Source organism: Peromyscus californicus, unplaced genomic scaffold (assembly GCF_007827085.1).
Source record: "Peromyscus californicus insignis strain IS unplaced genomic scaffold, ASM782708v3 Scaffold_11__1_contigs__length_118956290, whole genome shotgun sequence".
Taxonomy (NCBI): domain Eukaryota; kingdom Metazoa; phylum Chordata; class Mammalia; order Rodentia; family Cricetidae; genus Peromyscus; species Peromyscus californicus.
In genome coordinates this window covers 4,906,375-4,919,383 of record NW_026294402.1, presented here as the reverse complement: position 1 = coordinate 4,919,383, position 13,009 = coordinate 4,906,375, and the positions used below count along the sequence as shown (strand labels likewise).

General features: G+C 45.0%; 1 protein-coding gene across 5 annotated transcripts in view; it reads left to right on the top strand.

Moving 5' to 3' along the window:
- Yap1 (Yes1 associated transcriptional regulator) overlaps positions 1–13,009 on the top strand; it is a 99,040-nt gene that overhangs the window by 35,760 nt on the left and 50,271 nt on the right. For all 5 annotated transcript variants that reach the window (XM_052751781.1, XM_052751767.1, XM_052751773.1 and 2 more), the window contains exon 3: positions 12,253–12,368. In XM_052751781.1, coding sequence (XP_052607741.1) covers positions 12,253–12,368 — 116 coding nt within the window. The remainder of the gene's footprint in view (positions 1–12,252; positions 12,369–13,009) is intronic.

Below are 13,009 nucleotides of genomic sequence, written 5' to 3'. Positions count from 1 at the left end.
CAAAGTGGTCTTAAACTTACGGCATGCCCTGTAATGCCAGCACCTGAGAGGTGTGGAGGCCAGAGGTGTGCACATCTTACCTGGCAGTTCACATTGGTGGCTGGTGTTTGTCCTTACAGCATTTCTTCAGCTCTAGTTTGTATAACTTTGATATTTTACCTCTGAAATTAGTTGTGATTTGCTTAGGTAACCTTACTGGGCATGAAGGGCCTGTCTCAAATACCAAGAAGACACAAACAGAATAGAAAGGCATACCTAATACATGCCTCGTCAGGTGAGGGCTTCGCTGTCCTTGCTCTCTGGCTGATGGAACTGCAGAAAGCTGAGGCTCTGTAATTGGTTATTGTGATAGTGAACCTTGATGTACAGGGTTTAGAGTCAACAATCTGGAACCTAGATGCCTGCCTGGAGCCATAGTATATACTACTAAAATAGAGTTTATGCTTAATTAGCGTAAGCTCTTGATTTTTGCTGAACTTCTCATTTAGTCTCAATCACAGTGATTCAGCGGTGAAATAGAACCCCCCGCCAGGCACGTACCGTGCTTGTACACAGATCCCAGCCATTCTGATGCTCTAAAGAGAGCACAGGTACCTTTCTTTGTAAGTTTGATAAGTGGTCTTTCAAAGGTCTCTTCTAGTATTGAAATGATTAAACTTCACTTGCCATGGTCAGTATAGATTTCTACAGGAAGCGAGCAAGAAATCCAGATTTACCTCCCAACCTTGGACCTTTTCTTCTCAAGAACAACTTCCGAACAGGAGGTCCTGCCTGATGTTAAAGTTAGAATTTTAAAGAAAGTGGTTTTTTCCCCTGCTTATTTATTTATTTATTTATTTATTTATTTATTTATTTATTTATTTATTTATTTATTTATTTATTTATTTTATTTTGTATATGCCATTTTTTTATTTTTCTATTCGTTTATGATATCATTGAATTGTCCTTAAAAATGACCATCTGTCTGTCGTCTGTCTGTTGGTTCTTTATGTAACTTAATACTGAAGAACTCTCATGCCAAATTTCAATCTTGCCAAGCTTGGTGGTTCATGCCTGTAATCATGACATTTAGGAGGTTGAGGCAGGAGGATTGCCATGAGATTGAGATCATCTTGGGACTACGGAGTAAAAAAATCTTTTAAAAGAGCAACCCCCCCCCACTATCGTCTTATACATATATTTATAAATATTTACTATAAACAATTTTGTCTCACTAACTTCCTGGTTATTCTTAATTATTTTAGAGCAATTAACATGATTTACTCTGACTTGAAACTTCAGAATTTTGAATGGCTTTTTGTTTTTGTTTGTTCATTTATTTTGAGATAGCATTTCTGTTTGTAGCCCTGGCTGTCCTGGAACTCAGTCTGTAGACCAGGCTAGCTAGCTCCAGTTCAAAGCTGCACCTGAGATTAAAGGTGTGTGCCACCACTGCCCAGTGACTTTTGAATGCCTTTAGTCTTTTAAATGGTGGGCATTGTGCTGACCTTGTGAAAGTTGGGGCTCTGGGTTGACTTGAAGAGGTTAAACTTTGCTCTGCCTGTAAGACTGTCTTGATTTGCCTATAAGCATCCACCATGAGGCTTTTGAAGAGGCAGGAGCACTGATTTCAAAGCTAAGGTGAGTGTTTCTGTTACAGCCCTCTGTGCAGGAGACGAAAATCTGCAAAGTCAGATCCTGTGTCAGAAATCCAAAAGCAAGGAAAACAAAACACTCAGTGACAGATTAAAGATCCTATGAGTGTTAATAATACCTAGTATTTTGTAGCTAGAGTTTTCCTGCCTGGCCCACAGTCAGGACAAATCTGTCATCCGCCAGTCCCACAGCTGCCCAGACCCAACCAAGTAAACACAGAGACTTATATTGGTTACAAACTGTATGGCCGTGGCAGGCTTCTTGTTAACTGTTCTTACAGCTTAAATTAATCCATTTCCATTAATCTACACCTTGCCATGTGGCTCGTGGCTTACCGGCATCTTCACATGCTGTTTGTCCTGGCGGCGGCTGGCAGTGACTCCTTCTGCCTTCCTGTTCTTTCTTTTCTCCTCTCTGTTAGTCCCACCTATACTTCCTGCCTAGCCACTGGCCAATCAGTGATTTATTTATTGACCAGTCAGCAACACACTTGACATAAAGACCATCCCACAGCAGTATTTAAGTTTGGGGGTAGTCATATAACATTGGAGTCATTATTGAGCTATGTGCTGTGGGTTTCTTTGATTTGCTTTTGTTTTTGAAATAGGGACTAATTTATCCCACTGGCTTCTGGGGGTGTAGGGGACATACATCTTGGCCAGGGATGGCTGCGAGAACCCTGATTGATCCTCTACCTCCCAAGTGTTGGGATTACTAAGGGTGTGCTACCACGCTAGGCCTGGGGTTTGTTTGGTTGGTTGGTTTTGCTTTAAAACTCTGTGTGTGTGTGTGTGTGTGTGTGTGTGTGTGTGTGTGTGTGTGTGTGTGTGTGTGTACACGTGTGTGTACGTGTATGTGTACATGCATGTTCAAGGAAGTCGGAAGACAGTTGAGAATTGGTTCTCTCCTTGTCAGCAAGCTTTATGCAAGCCAACCCTTTTCTTTTTTGAGATGGGAGTCTCCCAGTTAAACCAGGCTAGCCTTTAACTCACAGCTAAACCAGGCTAGCCCTTAACTTGAAGCAATCCCTTGTGCCTCAGCCTCACACGTCCTGGGATTTTACATCACAGCCCTCCTGAGAAGGTTTCTTTAATACAGTACTATCTCATGTTCTCTGGACATCACACCAGAGTCTGAAGTATCTTTACTTATTTGTCTGCCTGTTGTACTTATTGTTCAAGTAACTGAGTTTTAATGTGGGGGTGGGGACTGGAAAACACAGGGAGGTGAAAAGAACAAATAAATAATTCCTTATCTCGTGGCTCATGGATAACACTTGGCTGTGTATTTTCAGGCTATTTGAATTACAGACTTTGGACATTACCCAACAGCTCTCCAGTAAAAGGTCACCATTTGTCTCCCACTAGAGCTCATGAATAGAGCAGATCTGAATGGGAATTGTTTTTTGTTTTTGTTTTTTTTGTTTTCCAACACAGGGTTTCTGTGTGCAGCCCTGACTGTCCTGGAGCTTGCTCTGTATAGACCAGGCTGGCCTTGAACTCAGCGATCCGCCTGCCTCTGCCTCCCAAGTACTGGGTTAAAGGCGTGTGCCACCGCACAAATGTGACCTTTCTTAGTCTCATCCTGGTGTTCTATACATTGTTCACCTCCATGTATGTGTTATGTTGTAGTTTTTACTTAGTTTTGAAACTTTATTTATTTAGTTAGTTAGTTGTGTGTGTGTGCGCGCAAGTGTCCAAGTGTGCTCTTGTACTGAGGCAGGATTGCTTCAAGTTCAAGGCTAGCTAGCCTGGCTTAAATGTGAGACCTTATCTCGAAAGGAAAGGAAAAAAGACTGGTCTAGATAAAGCTGATGTGCTTTACACACACTTTTGGGCTTGTGTGCCCCTGTGTGGAGTTAAGAGGGCGATTTTATAGGAGTCAGCTCTCTCCTTCCACCAATGGGTCCATGAACTTGACAGCAGTACTTTGTCCTAAGAGCCTTCTCACTCGCCCCACTCCTTGTTTCTGGCTGCCTCCCGTTGTTTGTGTATGCCACATTTTGTTGTTCATTTGCTAGTGGACATTTAGGTTGTCTCCCTGTGGGCTGCTGTGAATAGTGCCGCTTTAGCGTGGATTTGGGAGAGCCTGAGTCCTGCTGTGAGTTCTTTCAGGTGATGTAATAGTGGGATTGCTGAATCATGTGCTTTTATGTTTGGTTTGGTTTTGAGGAGCTTTGAAACTGTCTGCTTAGCAGTGTTTTGCATTCCAGCGATGCACAAAGCTGGCAATTGATTTGGATCCTCGAAGACATGGAATTCTCTGTTCTTCATGACAGGCATTGTAATGGGTGTGAGGACTGTTCCCTTTTCCTGTGCTGGGGATGAAACCCAGGGTGTGAGGTCTCCGTTCCTGAGCTGTACCACCAGCCCCATTGTGAATGTTTTTGAGCTCTTACCTTCCTCTGTGCAGTATATGAAGAGCTCAGAAAGATTCGGACTCCTCAGAAGTACCGATATCATCTAAACACACGTGACACTTTTCTTTTTTACTTTATATTCGGATAGGCTGGATTAAATGGAATGACAGCCTCTTTGGGTGTGATCCACAGTCCAGATGCCTTGCTCTTGCAGCTTCTCCATTTTAACATGTCATCACACAAAGCTGATGGGCAAGAGATTGGGGACCTCACTTTGTATCTCCGCTCACTAGTCTTATTTTTGTCATCCACAGAATGAGGGGATGATTAGGCTGCAAGATTCAGAACACCCAGCCAGCAAAACATCCATCATGATCCACTTACCTGAGGCTAGATGATGTCATTGAACACAACTTTCAACCAGGCCAGGAGTAAAGGGAAGAGACCGTGGTGTAATTGCTGGGTACTTCCCTCCATAATTTCAGAAAGCAGATGGGAAACAAGATTTACTAGTCAGTGTCAAGCATTGAGAAAGCATTGAGAAGTCTTCAACTGGGGAGGCTTCCTCTTGCATCTGTGAGGGATGTCCTACTGTGCTGCCAAGTTCAGATGGAAACGTCTCTCACGGGACTGACAGTTGACGGACACCTGGTGAAGTGTCTTTGTGTGAGTTGTTTCTCAGGGCCTGGCTGACCGCACTAATCCTACAGCGGTGGGCAGGGTAAGACAGCAGTGCCCATACACACTCCGCTCTGGCTGCCGTCTGGGCGTTAGCTCAGGGAAGCTGGGTCACTCCAAGTCAGGGCCTGTGTGTTGTAGTCCTTTGCAGGCATGGAGTTAAGGTGGGATGGTTAGATGGTCAGATTCTGACTCTACCATACTGTGTGATCTGGTCTTCTATCAGTAATTCCTTAATTCCTCTGGTTTTGTTACCTATTAGGGACTCTGAGGTTTACCTGGATAAGGAAAGAAAAAAAAAATACAGCTTTCTTAGACTAAAACTTTATGAGATAGTAAGGAAAGAGAAAAGAAATTCATGTTGTCTCAGTCCCTCTTCAAACAGCAGAAACTAAACCACCATGTAAAGTTAAGTGCAGAAGTCATGGAATTATATGGTTCAGTGAATAATCGGGCATATCCATTGAGGGGTTGGAAATTACTACGTTGGCCTGGTTGAAAGAAGATCACTGGCTCATACTCACACTAGGACATGCTCACACTGGTTGATTTCAGGCAACTGAAACCGTGGAAAAGGAAACAAAAGATAAGAAGTTAAGTGTTACATGTCTGTTCTGCTCTGTTTTCCCTACCCAACCAATGACTTCACTTTATTTATTTTTACATTTTTGAAATTTATTTGTATGTCTCTGAGTATATGCTACATGTGTGCTGCTTAGAGGCCAGCAGAGGGTGTCAGATCCCCTGGGGCTGGAGTTGTAGATGATTGTGAGCCTCTTGATGGGGCTCAGTTCCAGTCCTCTGCAAGGCCACCAAGGGCTTTTAACCACTGAGCCATCTCTCCAGCCACTTGATCTAAGATTAAAAAAGAAAAAGATTAAATTACTCAGAGAAACTCAGAAAGATGGATCTCTGAGTTTGAGGCCCGACAGCCAGGTCTACACAGAGAAACCCTGTCTCAACATACATACATACATATATAAATATAAATGAATAGAAGGAAGAAAAAAGAAAATTAATAGCCTGCTTCCAGAGATTGAACTTGGTTCATGTTTGTCCTCTGGAAAGAAGTGTTACTCTAGACTTCAGAATGTAGTGGGATCCGTAGTCATTACCTGGAAGGCTCAGAGAAGAGCGGTCAAGGTTACTCACAGGGTTTGTTTCAGTTCCACTTTTAAGTAGAATTCTGGTATTCTGCCTGAGCAAATGTTCTGATTCTGGCCAACTACAAAGTGGTTTTTTTTTCTCTCTCTCTCTCTCTCATGAATGTGTAAAGTTTATATCAAGACAAAAAGGAGACATTTAAAATTTAATGTTGAAAGTTCACTAATATTCTAAGTTACACAGCTTGCTTAGCTTGGATAAGAGTCCAGCCTTCATCTTCTAAGAAACAATGTGATGGACACAATTCCAGGCTTGTTACTCAGTGTGAGCTCAGCAGAGCACTGTTGACAGCAGACAGGGACCCTAACTCAGTCAGTGAAGCACCTGGCATGTAGGCAATAAAACCGAGTCTGTAACCCCAGCCAGCCCTGGGGAGGCAGAGACAGGAAGATCTCTGTGGCTTCTGCCTAGGCAGCGAACCTAGCCACATGAGCAAACTGCAGACTGGTGAGACTCTGTCTCAAAAACTAAAGTGGAGGGTGTCAGTCTCTGGCCTCCACTCACACACACACATACGTGCACACAGGTGTGAATGCACACGCAGATACAGACACTGTTCAGCCAGGAAGCCGTCCTGTAGGTGAGCTGCTGTTCCTGTTTGATGTGTCTGTTTTTGTCACAGCTGCTGAATGAGGGACCAGGAGAGAGAAGCTGCTGGACCTGCCAGTCAAGTCATCCATTACCTCTCCTCTCGGCTTGTGGAAACACAGAAGGCCTTAACCAAAGTTTAAAGTTCTCAAAATAGCAAAGTTATAGATAATAATAAAATAGAAAAATAAAACAGTTCACACACTACTTAGTTAAGACCAAGTATGACTTTGCTTAGTGTCTGTTTGTACAGGAGTCATGTCTCTTCATTTGGTATGCAGTAGATCTTTTGTTTTCTGAGACAGGTCTTATACTGTAGCCAGGCCGCCATAGAATTCACTATAGGGGCCAAGCTGGTCTCAAGCTTATGACAATCTGTCTTAATCTCCCAGGTGCCTGGATCATAGGTGTGAACCACCATGCCAGCCAGGCCTGCATCATATCTCCCCTAAAATGTAGCATGGATGAAAAGGTTAATTCGTTAAAGTTTTGGGGTCACTCTCCAGGTTCGCCTTACTGAGGTTGATGATAATCTTTTTAGAAGATTGACATTTTATAATGTTATCCAATGGTTATTGAAAGAAAATATCATATGTGGAGGCTGGCAAGATAGGCTTGGCAGTTCAGAGCTGTTCTTACAGAGGACCTGTGTTTGGTTCCCAGCACCCTCACTGTGCCTCACAAATGTCTGTAGCCTAGTTCAGGGACCTGATTCTTTTGTAAAGAAGATGTGTGGAGGCTCGGTAGTAGTTAGAGGACTCTGGCAGCCTGATGAGATTCCTGGAACCCACATGGTGCAAGAAGAACACAGACTCCAAAAGTCAGCTCACACACATAATTTAAAATTTTTAAAGAAAATACTGTTTTAAGATTCTTTTATTATGTTTAGTGGGGCTGGTGTTGTCAGCCATAGTTCATGTGAGTTGCCATTTTCCTGCTTGTGTAGTGTTTAGTCTGCCTTCTGGGGGATGTTTGTAGACTAACGGACTGGTCCTGTCTTAGCGGTTTCGGTGGCTGCAGCCATGCTGTGTTGTTAGCAGATGAAATGCCAATGCACCTGTAAATCCGGGTGGGATCTTGAGTGAGATGGGAGCTGGGACACCCAAAGGCCGTTTATTTGCCAGTGCACTGAGCAGGTGTGGTGTGGCCACAGAGAGCTGGTGAGAGTGGATGGACTGCCCAAGCCTGTCTTCCTGGTCCTGAGTCTAGGGCCTTAGGCTCATTCAGATCACAGCGAATGAGGATGAGGTCTCAGTCTGAACTGAACATATTTGCTCCCTGCCCCTCCGTCACAGTCTCACCTCCCCAACTGATGGCCTTAAATCAGATTAATCCTGCCTTTCATCTGTACAACAAAGTTACTGTTTCCTGATCCGCTATTGTGCATTTAAATACCATTTGCTCAGGATTATCAGTTTAATCAACTACAATAAAACTGAAGCAGTGAGGACGTAATCTGGCATTTTTAGGTAAATCACGGTGTCTATAAGATGATTTAGGAGACTTATTTAAAATTCCTTCCCTCCCTCCCTTCCTTCAGTTTTTGAAAAAGGATCTCATTTTGGAACCCAGGGTGACTGAATTCATCACAATCCTCCTGCCTCACCCTCCTGAGTGCTGGGGTTTCAGGAGATGCAACACCCGACTCCCCCGACTCTGACACCCCCACCCCATACCCTAGGCCTGGAGTCTCCCGGAGGTCGGCCAACCTGGCCGACCTGCTCTTCCAGCCAGGCCATCCTCTCCACACCTAGCAGTTCTCCACATTCAGGGAGACTCCGGGGAGAGTGTTGCAGAGGAGAGCTGTCTAAGAGCTTGGATTCCCTGGAGCTGCTGTTTGCTGTGGGTTTTGATTGTTTTCCTGACAGTGACAGTTAGGGAAGGGGCTGCAGGACCTGGGGACTCAGAAATCTCAAACTGGGCTTTCGTTCTCCACCCATGCATGCTGACTTCTGTCATTTTCTGTATCATAAGAGAAAAATACAAGCTGTGGACTTGGGAGACGTGGTGTCCATGGCTTCACATTGTGACCAACAAGGCTGTTGAATGTAACTTTGGAGGGAAACCGTTTGGCTGAAGATGACCTTAGGCCTGAGCCTTGCTGTTCCTCAGGACAGTTCCCTCTTAGCAGCTCCCGAGGGAACGTGTATGTTGTGGTCTCTTAGTTAACTTGTTTCCTGTTCACGAGCAGGAAACTTGCGTTCAGGTCAGGTTACACAGTGCTGTGCCGTTGGCAGCCGAAGATCACCTGTCACATACACACTTTGGGCTTTACTGACAGCCCAGCACTTTGAACTCCAGTCTCAGATTTTGACTTCTGACAATCTTGAAAAACTTACCGTAAAAGAAAAGTGTATAAATTGTCTTGTCCTTATCAAAGAATTAGGCCATATGTTTATCTCTGAGCCTTTGAGACTTGTAAAAGGTAGGTGATGGATTTATGAAAAGGAACGCCTGAGGTTTCAGAACCAGAGCAGTAGAAGGTTAGATTGAACAGTGTGTCATTGTCCTAGAGTCAGTTAAGCACATAGGTTTCCCTGGTTGGAGAATGGCCTCTAGCATGTGACTATAAATAACACTGTCACAACAAGCATGGATTTGATAAGGGCAGGAAATCTGGCCCAGCTGCCTCTTTAGCTCCGCCACCAGAGTCTTCTGAGCTGCCAATGGCAACAGCCAAAACTCAAAATTCAAACAGTCTTCACACCCAGTTTAAAACACCCTTGCTGTTTTCCTAAAGTCAGAGTCTTCCTGTGTATCCCTGGCTGGCCTAGAACTCACTTCCTTCTGAGTTCTGGGATTAATGGTATGTATTAATACACCAGCCCCTAAAGCAACTTTTTTTTTTTTTTTGGAGACAGGGTTTCTCTGTGTTGCCCTGGCTGTCCTGGATCTCAATCTGTATAGACTAGGCTGGCTTTGAACTCAGGGATTGACCTGCCTCCGCTTCCTGAGTGCTGAGATTAAAATCGTGCCCAGCAAAATCAGCTTTCCTTAATATGAGAGTCAGGTTGGTCACTTGATTTCTCACTAGGCCCTTCACTGACCTTATATTTAAGTGCAAATTTTCTCACTTTTCTATTGAAAAAGAAATCGTGTGTGTGTGTGTGTGTGTGTGTGTGTGTGTGTGTGTGTGTGTGTGTGTGTTGCCCATGCCATGGTGTGCATGTGGAGGCCAGAAGACGAATTTATGAAAGCTGTTCTCTCTTTCCCACCTGGTTGGTGAGTGGGTTCCACAGAGATCGAGCACACCATTACCTGCTGAGCCATCCTGCTGGTCCAAAGAGATGTAATCTTGGTTGCAGTCTAGAAGTGGCACCAGTAATTGATGCTGTTATAAATGAAACCTAATGATACTGCATGTCTACACCCCTTTCTAGAATCTGCTTTTGAAAATGTTTGTCTTCTTAAGCTAGTAAAACCTACATTTTCAGCTGATTAGTCTTCCATTTTATCCTGCACAGCTACCAAACAGGCAGCTGTCCACTCTGAGATTCTGCATCCTAGTGCATGCAGTAGAAGAATGTAACAGTGTCATCTAAACTTTCTGAGTGGAAACAAATGCACAGTGTTTAAACTGGAAGCTACTTTCACTACTGTGGCTAGAGGAGGAGGGGAAGAATCGCACGCTGTGGGTTGGTCTGTTGGAGGGGTTTTTTGTTTGTTTGTTTTTTCATTAATTTTCTGGGTGGGGGTTGGGTTGGAGTGGGAATTGGTTGTTTTTTGAGGCAGAGTCTTATGTAGTTCTGGCTGACCTGGTACTTACTAAGTAGACTGGGATAGGCTTGAACTCATGAAGATGAGCCCCCCCCCCCCCCAGCTTCCCCCAGGATTAAAGGCAGGCAGCACCATGCTGGACTCTAGGGCCTTTTGTAGGAGCCACGGTTCTGGTTGTTTAAGTATGGATTTAATTCTCAAAACCCTGGGAAGTAAATAAACCAGTTCCCACTCCCCCTTTCTCAAGATGAAGTAGGTTGCTAAAACTTACGTACACTACAGAATCCAGATTGTCTTTGGCAGGGCTATTTGGTTTTGTGTGTTTGTGAGTTAATGTGTTCACATATGCACTCTTTGTTTTGCGGGGGGGGGGGGGGGGGGGGGGGGGGGGGGGGGGGGGGGGGGGGGGGGGGGTTGTTTTTTGAGACAGGGTTTCTCTGTGTAGTTTTGGTGCATGTCCTGGATCTCGCTCTGTAAACCAGGCTGGCCTTGAACTCACAGAGATCCCCCTGGCTCTGCCTCCCGAGTTCTGGGATTAAAGGTGTGCGCCACCACCGCCCGGCTGTGTGTGCTTTTACATGTATGGAGGCCAGAGTGATGTTGAGTGTCTTCCTCTCTTGCTTCTCATCTTGAGTCAGGGTCTCTCACTGAGCCTGGTCTTCTATTGGCTGGACTGGTAGCCAGTGAGCTTCAGGGGTCCACCTGCCCCCTCCCCCAAGTACAGAGGTCAGACCTTGCTGCTAGTGTGGCATCTTCCTGTCCCCATAGCTGGGATTGTAACACATACAGGCTTGGCTTTTCTGTAAAGGAGGCTTCTCTAAGGAGGCATCTCGATCTTTAAGATTAATAGAAACTCGGGGCTTTGTAGAGCAGTTGGGGAACGGTGCCCTCAAGAAGCACAGTTTAAATGGAATAAACTAACAAATGAAGCACAGCTAAACATGCTCCTATAAGATACGGGTCCTGAAGTGCAAGCCTGAGACTTGAGCAGGCAGAGGTTCTGCCCGGAGGAAGAATGACTGTGCTCGTCACTGTCTTAAGTTGCTGGAAAACAAGATTGTTGGTGTCACCTGAGTTCAACAGTGAGGAGGGTGTGCCTTATCAGCTTTTCCTAAGATTTGGGGAAAAAAAACTCATTTATGGGTTAGTGGGAAGGTTACAGGAACAGCTCCAAGGTAGAGTGCTTACAGCACATACCAAGAAATAACTTTTTTTTTTTTTTTTTTTTTTAAGGGGAAAAGTGTACTGATAATTTGGTAAAGATCCAGTGACTTGCCCGAGGATAAAGTTGGTATACAGGATTTGGAAGGTGAAATAAGCCCCGAGTCTGATGAGGACTCAATCATCCTCTCTGTGAGGTTTAGGGAGCAAAATTTGAACCAAGTTTAGGCTTCGTGGCCTTGACCTGAGGGCTGCTGCCCTAGAACTTGTGTGCTTATACCAGCATTAACACAGGATAGTGACAGGCACCATGCCTTTCCTGAGCCTGAGCTCTTCCCCAGCTCCCAGAGAGAAACAGTTACTGTCCTTTCTAGCTGTTGTGAGTTTTTGTGTATTTATTACTGCTTTCACTGTTGTGAAAAAATGCATGCCAAAGCCATTGAGAGAGGAAGGGAGCAGGAGGGTTTCTTCTAGCTGCCGTGTAAGGGTACACTGTCTTATGGTGGGAAGCTGTGGTTGGTATCCAGGAACACATTTCACGGGAGGTGGGGGAGCTGTTGGTGCCCAGTTCCTTTTCTCCCTCAGCTTAACTTTGGAGTGTATGTCTTAATAGGATGCTTTGCTTTTTGTGTTTTACTTTTGAAAAAGATTTTGAGTCCTAAAAGCCTGTTGTTAAATTGTCGTTTTTGGCTGATCCTGAGTTTTAGCCACGATTCCCACCTATGTGATTTAGACACCATTTTCTCTTTGAATTAGAAGTGACACACTGCACTAGGAAACGGTGGTTTCTTGTCACCAGGTGTAACCTTTTCAGATCGCATACTTAGACATTTCAGAGGTGAAAGTGTCGCTGAGTGCTCCAGGGGAGGACTGTCCGCTGGGGTGGGGCAGTGTGGTGAGGAGAGCCATTCTTAGGGGATAGTGTTCTGACTCGCTGTTCTTTGTCTCAGTCACATCGATCAGACGACAACATGGCAGGACCCCCGGAAGGCCATGCTCTCGCAACTGAACGTCCCTGCGCCTGCCAGCCCAGCCGTGCCCCAGACCCTGATGAACTCCACCTCAGGTGAGCACCACCCGGTCTCAGAACCACAGCCATGCTGTTTGGATGCTTGCTTTCTTTTAGGGAACTAGATACTTTTCTACCCATTGGAGCCTGTGTGTTTCAGAGTAGCGTGTGCTGTGAGGCTTCCTTTGGGTGCTAAGTTGTTTGGGTTTTTCTTTAGGGTTTTAACATCGTGTTTGTTTGTTTATTGTGGGGGGGGGGGTCGTGGGAACACAATGACAGCAGAATAACTTTAGGGAATCTTCTCCTGCCACCATGTGAGACCCAAGGGCCAAACCGGTCATCAGATACAGCAACAAGCACCTTTACCCATGAAACCATCTCCCCACCCCCTCACCCTCCAAAACAACAACCACCATTTCTGAGATGGTCTTAGCAGTGATGGCTGATCCTCCTGCCTCTGCCTCCCAAGTCTGGGATTTCTGGTTGCACCACCATGCATATTTGTGTTTGATTCCCGTCTGGGGTCTGTGTTGGCTCTCTGCTCATCCTTTTGTAAAATGGGATGGAAAGCACAGCTGTATAGCATGACTGCCTCAGATGCTGGACTCCATGCTGTGGTATCCATAAACCCCTTTTTATTTGTTTTCTGAAATGGGGTCTGCCCAAACTAGCCTCAAACTTGGCAATCCCCCTGCTTT